At 31.5% G+C, this 16,061-nt stretch overlaps 1 protein-coding gene and 1 pseudogene across 1 annotated transcript; both read right to left on the bottom strand.

Moving 5' to 3' along the window:
* LOC146939656 (albumin-1 pseudogene) overlaps nt 1–9,651 on the bottom strand; it is an 89,205-nt pseudogene extending 79,554 nt beyond the window's left edge.
* A 2,921-nt stretch (nt 9,652–12,572) lies between these two features.
* On the bottom strand, nt 12,573–13,408 carry LOC146939660 (albumin-1-like). Its single transcript, XM_085753229.1, has 2 exons — nt 13,244–13,408; nt 12,573–13,109 (listed from the first exon to the last, which is right to left on the bottom strand). The coding sequence occupies exons 1-2, from the start codon at nt 13,293–13,295 to the stop codon at nt 12,757–12,759; spliced, it is 405 nt and encodes a 134-aa protein (XP_085609355.1). The 5' UTR covers nt 13,296–13,408; the 3' UTR covers nt 12,573–12,756.
* Nucleotides 13,409–16,061: the final 2,653 nt, after the last annotated feature.

Below are 16,061 nucleotides of genomic sequence, written 5' to 3' on the forward strand. Positions count from 1 at the left end.
AGACATAAAAGAATTTTGGGACGGATCTGGTGATTCTTGTTTCAGACAAAAATCTCGTTTTTTCCCGGGGAGGGAGTTAGAGATATGTGATGTCTGTTTTAAATGAGAATTTTTGTCAGATTACTGCGTTCGATGTCTCGCTGAGAGTTTTTGCTCTTCTATCCCTGCGGGTTGATAGGTTTAGAGACTTTTATAAAAGTTTTTTAAGTCTAAACTTCTTGTTACTATGATCATGAGAAAGTTAAGATACTTTACTTTACTTTGTTAATCAACTATGTCATAACGCTGTTCGCCCTTTGTTTTCTTCATGGAAGAACCAGATCAGAATGATCTTACCACCAACCAAGAGTTGGTCGAATTCCCAAACAATTTGGAAAATTTAAATAAATGGGTTATACCCGCTGTTCCTAAAAAGGAAATTTATAATTTTGGGATATTCGACTTTAAGTCTAGGATGGCTGTTAAGACCATTGAACAGAATGTTAGAATCTCAAAAGATTCTCAAGACATATTTATGTTATGCAAAAAGGATTTAGAATCCTTCAAAGAGTATAAATATATGCATGTTGGGTTAATTCAAATTGCAATTAAACCTTTAACTTTGCTTGGATTAAATACCAGTATTATGGCCTATGTCAGAGATGGTAGATGTAAAAATTTTAAACAATCCCTAGCTGCTGTTATTGAAACCAGCCTTTGTCATGGCACTGTTTATTTTGACGTAGCGCCAAACTTAAGCCTATCGCTTTCAGATAAAAATCTGTTTAAATCCTTACAAATGAATATTCATACGCATGGTTATGATTTCCAAGCAGGAAGTCAAATTATGGCTGTTTGTTACAGAATTTATTTTAAGGTGTTAAATACTTTAAATCCTAAGGCAAAACAAATAAGTTTTCCTGGAACCACAGCTTTGGTTCAAACTAATTTATTAACTTCCAAAATTGCAACTAATAGGTTGATAAAATGGGAAGAATTAAATTTTCCAGAAAATTGGAATTTACCTCAAGTGGTTGAACCTGAACCTATTATTAATAATCAAATAGAACAAATTGTTCAAACCACTGATGGAGATGTTGAAATAAGATTTACTCCTCAAAGAATTTGTACTATTCCGAGAAGCATATCCTCAAGATATTCTTCAAATAGATTTTATTCGGTTCCTAGTAATTTATCTAGGAAATCTTTTTCTGAAGCTTCTACATCCAGAACTAAAGAAGAAGCTGAAACTGTTGAACATATAATGATGAGTGACAACAAAATTCCTTATGGAGTTTATGAGGCTAATAACAGCCAAAAAGAAGGAAAAACCTCCCCAACTCAATCAGACTTTTAATGGACCTTACACCTAATAGTCTTTGGAGGAAATTCATAAATGATGAATTTATGATGGAAAAATATTCTGATTTTCGAAAATGGTTTTTCAGAGAAATCCCAGATTGGGAAAGAGAAAAAATTAAAAATGATTACTATAAACATCTTAGCATAACTCAAGAGTTCATCAGATTTGTTGAATGGTTTATAACCTATTTTCTCAGTCAAACTGAAAAAGAAATTTGTACTCTAAAATCCAGATCTTGGTATATTATTGGACGTAACGATCCCATTCAATCCCCTTTTCCGCCGGAAGAAAGTTTAACTTTGGGAACTAACGTTGAAGCCGTTGCGTATTCGCACACTAATATAGGATCTAAGGTAGGAAATACCCTTAATAGCCTTAATGAGTTAAACTCTATAATCAAAGCTCAAAATTTTTCTAATGCTTATCTAACCCGGATAGGAGACCAGCTTTTATCTTTAGATAAAGATATCGCTTTTTTAAAATTTTTGGTTGAGAAAAATATAAACAATCAAAAAATTATTATTGACCATTTTGAGAAAAAGGATATTCCTTCAGCTTCAACTTCGGAGTCAAAAGGTTTTTATGACCAAATTAGTGAATCTCCTATTATTCAGCCTCCCACTAAAATTGAGAATTTCAAAATTGATGATAATTCGAATGAATTTTTGAATACTTTGCAAGAGAAACTTAAGAAATTAAATCTTAATGTTATTTCTAAAGACGAAGATTCAGATAGCGAATCAAGCAACAAAGAATTTGAAAATGTTGATGAACTTACTAGTATGTTCAATGACTTCAGTCTTAATGAAAAGGCTGAAATTAATACTGTTTATACTAAAAGAGGAGTTGATAAAATCTATTACGATAGACCCTCGCCGCATGATTTGCTTTTTGAAGAAAATGATGACATTATTCAAACCTCGTACTCGGGTAGATCCATTTATGAATGGAATATTGACGGTCTTAATGATAGACAAATTGTTATTGTCATTCAAAAAATGCTCATGTATTCTACTATTTGTAAGAAACAAGGTAATACCGATAGAAATATTGCTAGTTTTATAACCGTGGGTTTTGTCGGTCAACTTAGAGGTTGGTGGGATGCGTATCTCACAGCTGCCCAAAGAGAAGAAATTCTTTCTCATAAAAAAATTGTTAAAGATGAAGCCACAGGATCTGTGACTAATACTAACGAAGAAGACGCGGTTTATACCTTAAGTCTTTCTATAATAAACAATTTTGTTGGTACTAGAATACCTGTTGGAGAGCGTATTTGCACTCTTTTACAAAATTTACGTTGTCCTTCTTTGACACATTTTAGATGGTATAAAGATACCTTTTTATCCAGAGTTTTTATGATTGAAGACCCTGATAGTAGTCATTGGAAAGCCAAATTTGTTGATGGATTACCTCACCTGTTTGCCGAGAAAGTTAGGCAATCTTTGAGAAATAAAAATGATGGGATAAATATAAATTACCCAAACCTAACTTATGGTCAAATTTCTAATACTTGTATTCAAGAAGGTCTTTCTTTGTGTAATGACATAAAGTTAAAAAATCAGCTTAAAAAGCAAAAATTAACCGAAAAACACCAATTAGGTGAATTTTGTGAACAATTTGCCTTTGATTTAGGAAAACCTACTATGGATAAAAAGAATAAGAAGAAAATTAGTTCTTCTAATGATACTTCTCAAATTAAGAGAAAAAAGTCTCATAAGTCTTCTAATAAGAAAAAACATAGAGAAAATTTCTCTAAAGGAAAGACTAGGGAAAATTTTCCTAGCGCTAAAAATAAAAGGAAAGCTGATAAGTTTTCAAAAAATATTACTTGCCATAAGTGTGGCAAAAGTGGTCATTATGCCACTCAATGCTGGACTAAGAAACAGCTTAATGATATTGAAGATGATAACCTTCGTTCTCAATTAGAGAAAGTCCTATTTAAATATTCTGATAATGAATCAGAAGATAATAATGAAGTTATAAATCAAATTAATGATTCTACCACTGATAACGATTCTGATAACAGTTCGGAGTCAGATTGTCCCTGCAATGAGGAGATAGACTATTGGAAAAATATAGTCGAAATGAATGGTTTGAATGTTCTAACTGCTGAGCATGATGAAGCTTTAAAAGTCATTGATAGTATTTCAGATAATAATCTGAAGAGAAAAATGTTAGAATTTCTTATCAAAGATGGTTCTAATAAGGACAAAGGACCTCAAATTATTGAGGCACCGTATAATATTAGTGAAGTCTTATCTAGATTTCGTGAAACTAATATTAGAGAAACACCCATTTCTACTAATGATTTGAGAAGAGAAATTAATCTCCTAAAAACTGAGATATCTCAAATAAAAAGAGACAATAATACTTTATCTCACAGAATTTCTAAATTAGAAACTTTAAAGATTGAGGAAATTACTCAGGATATTTCTAAAATTGAAAATTCTAAACCTTCTACTTCCGAAGAAAAATCAGAAAATACTTTTTTAAACACTCTTCAAAGAGTTACTTCACAAAAATGGTTTGTGAAAATTACTTTAGTTATTAATAAAGAGTATATTCTTAAAAATGAAATTGCTTTGGTTGATAGTGGTGCAGATTTGAACTGCATTCAAGAAGGAATTATTCCTACAAAATATTTTTCCAAAACCACTCAATCTCTAACCCAAGCTGGAGGAGATAAACTTCAAGTTAATTATAAACTTTCTAATGCTTATATTTGCAACCAAAATATTTGTTTACCAACTAATTTTATTTTGGTAAAAAATTTAACGCATAGAGTTATATTAGGAACTCCTTTTTTGCATAATATTATGCCCATCAAGAATATTGATCAAAAGGGAATTACTACTCTGATTGATAATCAAGAAATTACTTTTGAGTTTATCACTAATCCCCATACTAGGATGCTTAATGAAGTTAAGGATATTCTTAGTAAAAAAGAAAAACAAATATGTTTTCTTAAAGAAGAAATAAATCTTCTTAATATAGAAGAACGGTTAAAAAAAGCTGATATACAAAGACAAATTAAGTCTTTAGAGCTTCAATTCAATAATGAAGTTTGTAATGACCTTCCCAATGCTTTTTGGGATAGAAAGAAACATATGGTTTCTCTTCCTTACATTGATGAATTTAATGAAAGTCAAATTCCTACCAAGGCCAGACCGGCACAAATGAATGATAACTATCAAAATTTGTGTAGAAAAGAGATTCAATCTCTTCTTGACAAAGGTTTAATTAGAAAATCTAAATCTCCTTGGAGTTGTACTGCCTTTTATGTTGATAACGCGGCAGAGAAGGAACGTGGTGTTCCTAGACTAGTGATTAATTATAAACCTCTTAATAAGGTCCTAAAATGGATTAGGTATCCTATTCCAAACAAAAAAGATTTGTTAGATAGATTAGTTAATGCGACTATCTTTTCTAAATTTGATATGAAATCTGGTTATTGGCAGATCCAAATTAAGGAATCTGATAGATATAAAACTGCTTTCACTGTTCCGTTTGGACAGTTTGAATGGCTTGTGATGGCTTTTGGTTTGAAAAATGCGCCATCAGAATTTCAAAAAATTATGAATGACATTTTTGAGAAATACTCAGAATTTATTATTGTTTACATTGATGATGTTTTAGTCTTTTCAAAAACTATAGATCAACATGTTAAACATCTTAAAATCTTCAAAGAAGTAGTTAAAAGAAGTGGGCTTGTTGTCTCTGCGCCCAAAATGAAACTTTTCCAGACTAAAGTTAGATTTCTGGGTCATAACATTGATAAGGGAACTATTATTCCTATTGATAGAAGTATTGATTTCGCTTCCAAATTTCCAGATATTATCCTGGATAAAACTCAATTACAAAGATTTTTAGGAAGTCTTAATTATGTGTCTGACTACTATGAGTATTTATCTAAAGATACAGCTATTCTGTATAACAGGTTAAAATCAAAACCCAAGCCCTGGACAGATGAACATACTCATGCTGTTCGCAAGATTAAGAGTAAAGTCAAAAATTTGCCTTGTCTTTCTCTAGCTAATCCTAATTATTTTAAAATTGTTGAAACTGATGCTTCCAATTTGGGTTATGGGGGAATTCTTAAACAACTTAACCCTACTTCTAATAAAGAAGTGTTAGTCAGATTTACTTCTGGAAAGTGGAATCCTACTCAGACCAAGTATTCGACGGTTAAGAAAGAAATGCTTTCTATTATTAAATGCATCTCTAAATTTCAGAGTGATTTACTTAATCAAAAGTTTTTGCTTAGAATTGATTGTAGTTCGGCAAAACCTATTATTGAAAAGGATGTTAAGAATCTTGTAGCAAAACAAATTTTTGCTAACTGGCAAGCTCAATTATCGGCTTTTGAATTTGATATTCAATACATAAAAGGGGAAAATAACTCTCTTGCTGATTTCTTAACCCGTGAATTTTTGCAGGGATATGACAACCCCTTATAGGGGGAGAGGAGGTCGTGGCCAATATGGTCGTGGTCGAGGTATCCAAGGGAGCAATAATATGTTGCCCCAAGAACCATCAGCAAACAATGTTCCTGTAATCGGGGACTGGTCAGTGGTCCAATACAACAAAGGAAGACCAAATTTTTCTAATGTGAAAAAAGAGAAAGAAGAAGCCTCTTCCTCCTCTGTAAAAGGTAAGATGATATCTTACAAACAAGCAACTCAGGAAGAATCTTCCCAAGAGTACTTTGAAAATCCTATTGTGGAAACCATCATGTATATTGATGATGAAGATCTTTCACTAAATAATAGTGATGGTTGGTCTGTTAAAGACAGGTACTTAGACACCAGAGGATACCCTGGTATGGCTGGAAAATCCAGACTACATCTTGAAATGCTTTTGATCGGATCAGGATCAGTTACCATTACTCATAATCACCATAATGGTAATGTTAAAGACTTTATAAGTTTTTCAAAATGTCATATTAACAAAATTTTGTTACCAAAGGACTGGGGTATTAGCCCAAACCATGAAAAGGCTATTATAGATGGTCAAGGTAATTCCGTAAATTTCAATTATTGGGATTATATCAATGCTTTTACCCAAACCTTTTATTATCAAAACCCCAAGAACAAGCATTCTTGGTTCTTTTCAGTTAATCCAGAAATTGTTGAAAAACATATTCCAAATTGGTTTTTCTCATGGTGGCAAAAATTTGGTCCATCTTTAGAAATTCTACCTTCTGAAACACAAAATTTGTATACTTCTTGGTGTAATACTAGCCCTTTAATTGAAAAGGTTGCATCCAGTAAACTCATCACAGGGCAATGTCCTTGTCTTTTCTTTTGTAAATTTCAAATCCCATGGATCTGGAGATGGAATATTACCATCTCTAAAGATAGGTTTAATGTTCCTATTTTACAAAGAAATTTCTTTTATAAATTTTGGACTAATATGAGTTCAGACGATATAAAAATTATATCTGAAAAAATTAATGCTTCCATTGCATCTGAAAAAGCCAAGGGTGTTAAAACCTCCAACACTCAGAGCTTTTCTATGAATGAAGTTAAAACTTATTTTCAGAGGAAATATCCTCAAGAAACTAATGATCAAATTAAGGTCAGAGTTCTTGATTTCATGAAGGATCAGTTTTTCTGTTCTTTCCCAGAGGATAGTATGTCTGTATCCTCCAAAGAACAAGATGAAGATGAAGAAGTTCTTCCTGGTGAATCACAACCAGACCCAACGGTGGAAGATATTTGGGACTCAATGATCGAAATAATTGCTAACAAAGGAAAGTGATTGGTTATCTTTGCAAGCTGGCAATTAGCAATAATTTTGAAGAATCTTTTGGTGGACAAATGGTCCTTTTCAGCTTTTGCTTTAGTCGTAATCAACTTTAGCTTTAGCTTTTTCTTTTTCCTTTTCTTTTTGACAACTTTGTTAAAGTTGTTTGTATTGTTGTAATTATTGTGAAAGTGACGATGGGGCCCAATGAGCACCCGGCTTCTGCAATAATGTTGTTTTGTCGTTTTTAACCAGCAACCGATTGTTTAGGTCGCCTTTTACCGGTTCAAATAGTGAACCTTTTTTCCTTTATAAGGAATCCTTGTTGTTTGGTTGAGGCACGCTTTGCTTCCGCCTTGTAATCTTTTCTCAGTTTATACATAAAATCTTTTAACTTTGTGTAATATCTTGCACCTTTAATCTATATTTCTGAGCATCAAGAACAACTTTTATATATATATATATATATATATATATATATATATATATATATATATATATATATATATATATATATATAGGGGCGGATCCAGGTGCAGTTGAGGGTGTGCACCTGCACACCCTGGAATTTTGCTATTTGCACCTATATTTCTATTTATATTGCTATTTGCACACCCTGGATTTTCGCTTTGCACCTCACATCCAAGAGTGAGGAAGACTGACGCCTATGAGATATATTGGCGTACTTAGAAATATCATTCTAGTCATTTTTTACTTTTATTGCTGTTAAATGTTGTTAATTATCTCATAAGTGGACTTTTGCTGGTCGTTAATTTGGTAGACTTTTGTTTTTCTATAAAAGCCAAAAGCGCAAAGCATGGGTATAGAACTAATCTCTAAGGCTAATACTACATCAATTACTTATCCATTGCATTTGATTTTTTTTTTTAGAACAAATGCATTTGATATTAAATACAAATAAAATGTAAACTAGTATAAAAACAAAATATTTAAACTCTGTAATTCCTGGTTATATTTTTATTCTTTTCTTTTGATTTTAAACCATATGATTACGACTAATTGTATATAATGTAAATAATACTCTTTTGAATTCATAGTGATAAATACTTTTTTATTCGAGAGGTGCTAGTGATAAATACTTGAATTATATGAATGTGGAAAATCATGTTACATTATCGACTCATGTTAATTAAATCCTAAGAAAAATTACTAGATCAAAATTTGGTAACTCGCATATATATTATATATAATATTAATAATAACTTAAATATTAATTAATGAAGCTAAAAAATTTGCACCCCCTGACTCAGGGTCCTGGATACGCCACTGTATATGTATATATATATATATATATATATATATATATATATATATATAGAGAGAGAGAGAGAGAGAGAGAGAGAGAGAGAGAGAGAGATGATGTATCAAGTGAGAGGAGTAGTTATTCTGAGAGATGAGAGAAATAAATTCTGACGATTATGCAGATGATGCTAATCCCCCAATTTACTCTTTTGAATATAAGTTTAGTAGATATTGAGTCAAAAACAACAATCCTTGTGGAGGCGATACACCTACTACTATATTACTTGAATGATTTAGTGCACTTGCCAAATTTGTAATCAAGTTTTTGGCGCCATTCTCGATGATTGATGATATCTTTAACAAAGCAACGACAACTTTGATTAGAGTTTTTTTAGTTTATAAATATATATATTTTTTGTAAATATCAATTTCAGTTTTGATTTGATTTTATTGTATTTTGTATACATTTATATTATTTTATTTTCACAAACGCTTGTTGGTACTTTCACTTATGTCAACCTGATTGTCTATAGTACTATATAAGATATGTTTTTGTTTATGCTATTTAAAATGAAGGAGGGACTCTGCAAGATCCCAATAAGATCCAATCGATTAATCGGAAACAAAGCCTATTTATTTAAAGTAATACATAGATGCTTAATATCTTAGCATGCATCATCATAGGCTTTTTTTGACATATCAATATTAATTAAGCGGTGGTGCCAAGCATCTTCAAGAAGTCTTTCTTGAATTTAGAGGTAATGGTCATCTTGAATGCGTCTTCTGCTTCAGTGACAGAGGCAAAACAGAAGCCATATTTGATATTTGAATTAGGACGACGAGCACAATAATTTCCACTACCCTTCTTTGTGCAATCAGTATGAGTTTGGCATAAGTTAGGATTTTCTTCAACCATCTTTTTAATAGAATCATATGGGAGACAAATACCTTGACCACCTAAATTATAGGTACCTTGATCATTACTGTAAATCACAAAGCAAATTAAAGTTTGAACAACATACACATACTATTGTTAAATGAAAGGAAAATTAGTGACCAAGCTAATTTCTAATGAGCTCGAAAATATTTATAAACAGAAATGCATCATACGACAAAGATGGTTAAAATACAAAAAGAATGCATGTTGATTAAAAAGAATACATACAGAATGCAGCAAGTAAGAAGACAGCAGCGAAAGGAGCAAGTTTAATAGAAGCCATTGTTTGATCAAAAGAAAGAACCAGCAACAACTGTTTATTTCTTACTTATGAGTTTAGTTAGCCTTGTAGTATTGCATTAGTTCTTTCTTGCATGCAGCAATTTATAGACAAAATGAATGGTTTTGCATGATCCATCGATCCGGAAATTGTGCGGTTAAGGACAATGACAATTATAATATTGATAATGTTTCCCTTATTAAATTCAGAAACAATGAACACGAGGTTAATTTCATGAGCTGGGATAATTGTTTACAACTTTTATAAGTTGCGAAAGGAGACATAAAAGATGCTTATACATGTGGCAACTTCCGTTCATATCCAAAGTTTTGTAAAATCCGAGATGTGCATTTTCATGATTTTAAACTTTTATATGTTGATGATTTTGAACGTTGATTAACGGTTTTCTCCCTTTAGTGCAAGAATATACAGTGGAAGAATAGTTATATAAAGTGCTAGAATCATAAGAAGTAAATTAGGTTTGAACATTTGCTTTTAAGTCATGTTATGAGATTGTATAGTTTTTTTCTTTCTGAACAAGCAAAAATGCAGTATATTAGAAACACAAAAGGATACTCAGGCACAAGATGTGCTCAAGAATCCTCAAACGTACAGAGCATAGTCACATAATTCGCGATTCGCCCTGGTACGCGGTACCGGTACGGGTTCGCGGTACGCTACATGAGAAGAATTCGGTACGTATAGGAGTATAGAGCTTCGGTACGCTTCGGTACGTTCTAATATATTAATTGATACATTATGAAAAATAATAATTAAATAAACAAAAAAATGATTAAAAATATTGATATCATAAATAAAATTCAACTTTGACAAGCATAATTTATTAACAACATAAACAAAAAATAACAATTAGTATTTTAAAATGTAGATAAAATAAAAATGATAAATTTATATTTTAAATTGTCAAAGATCTTATTTTTATTCCAACTTTAGCACCACCATTCAAGAGAAACAACCATTAAGTAAAATATGGTCTGGATTTATCAAAAATAGTCCAATTTTATTAACCCAAGTCAAAGACCAATATTAATATAGTCCAGCAAGCTAACCCAAGCCCAAGAAACCCTAATTTCATCTCATCATCATCTTCTTCCTTCCATGAGAGAAACAGCAGCCTCCCAAAAACGTGAAGTTGTGTCTGCCGCCTCCCAGTTCCTCCACTCACAGACAAAATTCCTCCACTCACAGTGCTCCGCCTCACTCTTACGACGGTCGTTTATGCAGGTTCTCTTGGTTCACCCGTTTCTGCGAATTCCTTCACGTATCTGCGTGAACCTGTACGCGAAAGAACCGTAAATCGGTTCGCGTGAACCAATTCCTGGTTCGCCAGTCAACCCAGCGAATTATGTGACTCTGGTACAGAGTACACAATACAGAGTCCAAAAAATGAGAACACAAATACAGTCTAACCAATGCCCAAACAAACAAAAGGGCTCGAATACCACATTTGAAAATTGGGCTGAATGGAAATATTAGTAGCCTTCATGCACCAGAAGGAATGTAATTTGACTTTCTCTACCAACTGATGGATGGTGCTCTCCTTATTTTTGAAGACCCGACTGTTTCTTTCATTCCAGATAACCCACACCCCACACATCCATGATATATATTTATATCTATACGAAGACTTGACAACTCTTTATCCATGATCCGCGAGACATGATCATCGGTCTACCCACATAATGATCTTTATGCTTTAATGCTATACCACTTCACAATAAACCTTGATTAAGGATACTTTAAGAATAATGTTCTTATAATTAATGGAGTCTCACCATGAAGTCGTACTTATTAGAGTCTCATCCCCTAAAAAAGTTTGAATTACACTCTCATTCCCTCTTAAGTTTGAAAATGATTTGAAATTTATTCTTGAATGTATGAGCTACAATGAGACTTAAATAGAGATCAGTCAAATTGTGGTTATCACGTTGACCGAAAAAGGTTCGACTTCTCCTGAATTGGATGATATATTTTAAAAATTGTAAGGAATATATTTTGTATTTATTGTAATGAAATATTTTATTTTTATTTTATCATATCTTACTTTTGTTTAAATATATTTATTCCATTTTATAAATACACATGTCTTTCCTATCATGATTTTATTTAATTTTCTCTTATACCATACTACTAAATAATTGCTAGTATCTATAAAAAAATTTGCCAATATCTTATTTTCTTTCCTTTATATTTCTTTCATCAATAAAAACAAAGTAAAGAAAGTAGAGATTAAGTTGTATCTATTTATATTTATGGGGAAATACAAGTGAATTACATATTTCTCAGAGACTAAATTAGGTCTTACAATTTTTTTCAGAAACTGAAACGAGTCTTCGTTTTTTTTTTAACTTGTAAAACAAAAATATTTGTTTTGGTTAATAGCATTTAGTCATCTTATAAATAAAATAAAATAAAATAACGTTTAGGCTAATATTGATAGATACAAGCATATGGTAATATATAATAATCTAATTAATAAAAAAAATCTAATTGATGTTCGAAAAAATAACGTGTTGGAATGTTTTTTTCCCGGATCCAAGCTTAAAAAAACAACAAGATATGGAGTAAAAAAATTTGTAGAAAAATTAAAATTTGAAACAAAAAACAGTAAAGAAAAAATAAGAACAAAACTTGTCTAAACAATTGAAATGTGGAAATAAAATATCTCATTAAATTTTTTGACCGGAAAGATAAAAGCACATTAATTGAATATGAGATAAAGATGCGAATAACAAAAACTCTATGTAAAAAACTTTCCATTTTTGATTTAGTTAATAGTGTACACATTACTCAATTTAATTGGTTGATATGATGAGGGGTAAATTACCCGCAAATCATGAGGGTGTAACGTAGGTCTCACCTGTTTTACAACGATGTGGATTGCCAGTGCATAACATTGTTTCTATGTCTCACGACATACCAAAATGAATTTTAAACAATATTGCAAGAATTAAAACCAAAGAAATATAAATGGGAAGATCGAATTAGAAAACGAGTAATATGAATGATTCATAACATAACTTGCAAATACATCATTAATTGAAATTTGGATGGATATCTAAGAAATCCAATTGATTAGTTGGAAACAAAGCCTATTTATTTAAAGTAGTAGATGCTTAATATCTTAGCATGCATCATCATAGGCTTTTTTTGACATATCAATCAATATTAAGCAGTGGTGCCAGGCATCTTCAAGAAGTCTTTCTTGAATTTAGAGGTAATGGCCATCTTGAATGCGTCTTGTGCTTCAGAGACAGAGGCAAAACAGAAGCCATATTTGATATCAGAATTAGGAAAACGAGCACAATAATTTCCACTACCCTTTTTTGTGCATTCTTCATGAGACCAACATAACTTAGGATGTTCCTCAACCTTACTCTGAGGCCGGCATACACCAACACAAATATCATACGGACAATCAGTGATTTCGCAATAACAACCGCTATTACAATCTGCAGAAAAGGAGCCACCGCACGAACTATCACATTGATCTGCTTCTACTTTCTTCATTGGTAATATCACTGTAATTGACAAAGCTAATTAACGTTTGAACAACATACAAATACTAATAATAAAATTAGTTGAGAGTCGATTCTGATTAATTTCTCATGATTTATTAAACATAAATAGAAATGCATGAATGGTATATACATACAGAATGCGGCAAGCAAGAAGACAGCAAAAGGAGCAAGCTTAACATAAGCCATTGATTGATTGATCAAAAGAAAGAACCAGCTACAAATATACTATTGTTTGTTGATTATGAGCTCAACTTTGTATTGCATTTCTTCATTTCTTGCATGCATCAATTTATAGACAAAATTAATGTTTTTGCCTGATCCATGGATATATAATACTATTATTGTTTAACAATAACGAGGAGATCATATTAACAATGTTTCCCTTATTAAATTCAGAAGCGAGGGACACGAGTTCTATATGTTCTTTTGTAGTAGGCTAACATATATTTTAGTTATAAAGGCCAACGTATATCACATTGGATTTTGGTTAAGATCTTTGATTTCAAATCGTGAGCAAAACATGTTTAGAGATATTGTTTTAGAAAAAAAATTGTGTGTTAATATCACCCATTTTTTTTAGGTGTTAACTCTCCGGTTCCTAAGAAAAAAGGGACTTTCGTTATCCGGAGTTCAACCGTAGCTACTAATCCCACAACCACATTAGCTTCATCTTTCTCAGATTCTGATTCAATGTCTAGATCTTTCCAAGTAGCCATCAGAATCTTCTAGATTTGCCTTTTGAAATTGTTGGATTTCAAGTTTGTTTTCTTTCATTTCTCCTTTGATCTCTGAAATTCTAGCGCACTTGTTATAATATGTTCTGTGTAATGTTTTAATATCTTCGTATCACATCACAAACATAATATTCTGAACCTTGAAGAATATACTATATCATCTCAATCCATATTAGTAGAAAATATCATCACAGCTTAAGAACAAAATCCTCACAAAACACAATGTCACAATACAATTCTGAACTAGTCACAACACATATAGTCACCAATAACCATCTTCATAAGAACATCAACAAATAATCACATTGTCGTTTCACACAATTACACTTATTCACCAAATACAAATCATGGTTAAATTTTATGCATATGGACTCAGTCCTAAGACCTATATGAATGTGGTACCACTCCTACTCATCGTTTTGCCAGAGTTATATTACTGGACTTTTCTCAACATAGTTGCCAGAGATATGTTACTAGACTTTTCTCCCACATAATTGTCTGAAGTATGTTACTGGACTTTTCTCCCACATATGCAAGACTTATGCTCTAGACTCTATATGAACGCAAGGAATTAAATTCGACAAGTATTACACGTATACACAGTCACATATTCCACATATGAATGCAAGACTCCCCCTAAATGCACAACTCTAATGCAAACACACAAATCATCACCACTTACATCATCATCATCATCATAGATTAACAGTCAACACTCTCATCGTCATTCTCATCATTATTATAATATAACATCATCATCATAGAAAACATCGGCATCATGAAAATACATCGTCATTCACACCGTAAATTTTAATCAACATCATTATTCTCATCATCAAACAATTTTAAGCCTCGTCATTTGCATAGAAAAATAAACAGATTGATGACTCTTGACAACAGAATAGAAGTGGATTTATTACAAAAAAAAATTATAAAATCTAAGACATTTTTAATACCTCTTAGAATACCACTATAGTCAATTTCATACAGATGTCCAACACAACATTTACAAGAACAATAGACACAATCCATACACTCGCAAATTAGTCCGTAATTAGTTTCTTTAGCACCGAATTGGCCGAAGCAAAACAATTATCTACCAAACATCAAATATCTTGTGCTAGTTATTCAATCAATTAATATACATAATTTATCAATTCAAATAATTCTGGCAGATCAAGCATGAGCACATGCACAAAATTTTATCATTGACATCAAATACCACCTATTCACATAATTTAAATCAAAGCAACACCTTAATAATGTTTCTAAATCATCTTTTAACTTCACACTTCCAAATTTGCACATTAATTTAATTATTCTCTCCAAGGGCTACAACTGTCGCAATGAGCCCCGAATGAACTTTGGGAAAACGATTTTCCCATTCATCTCAATTAATTTACACTCATGATCTCGAATTCTTCTCTCTCACCCCATACCTTGATTGAAGCTTTCACACTAGATAAAAGGACCCGAAGAACTCCATAATGACAACGAACCCAACCTGTTGATCGAATATGTGTCTCATCTTAATTAATAATAGTGTCTAGTAACCCGTCCAAGCAATAACCCAACAACACTAATAAATAAATTATTTACTATTACTTCAAAAGTTTAAACAAGTTAAAAACACTGTATTTTTTTGTTTTTAGAAAAATAGGAATTAAGTGACTATCATTCAAGTCTCGGCTAAAGGAAGAAAAGAACAAGGTCAGCATGATATATATCTTCTAAATCAAATATGTTTCAAAGTAAACAAAACATTACTTTTAGGATCATAGTCATGAATGCACATAACTAATGAGAATAGCATAAACTAGTAACATATCTAGGTCAGCTAGTTTAGAAATATCTAAATCTAAATTGTAGGCATCAAACACAGGAATTCAAATTTAAAAATATAAAAATAAAAAGAATATAAAAGTTTCATTTGCAAATTTAGAAGGACCAGTGCCAATTCTTGAGACTCCAAATTGACAATAAAATTTGAGAGTTATAACAAATAGTCAAATAAACAAGTATTATGCTATATTCTCGAGCTATCTCTATAAGTTGATTTTTATAAAAATTAGCAACCAAAGAAATTAACTATTGTAACTTTAATTGATTTCATTCCAATGTAATCAATTGCATATTCTATATCTATTATCATGGTACAGTTAAGTGTTCTCTTACATGTAAATTAAGTCTCAGCCGTAATAAGCCTAAAATCATAGCT

Source organism: Medicago sativa, chromosome 3, assembly GCF_051527215.1.
Source record: "Medicago sativa cultivar Bolivia chromosome 3, Bolivia_mono, whole genome shotgun sequence".
NCBI lineage: Eukaryota > Viridiplantae > Streptophyta > Magnoliopsida > Fabales > Fabaceae > Medicago > Medicago sativa.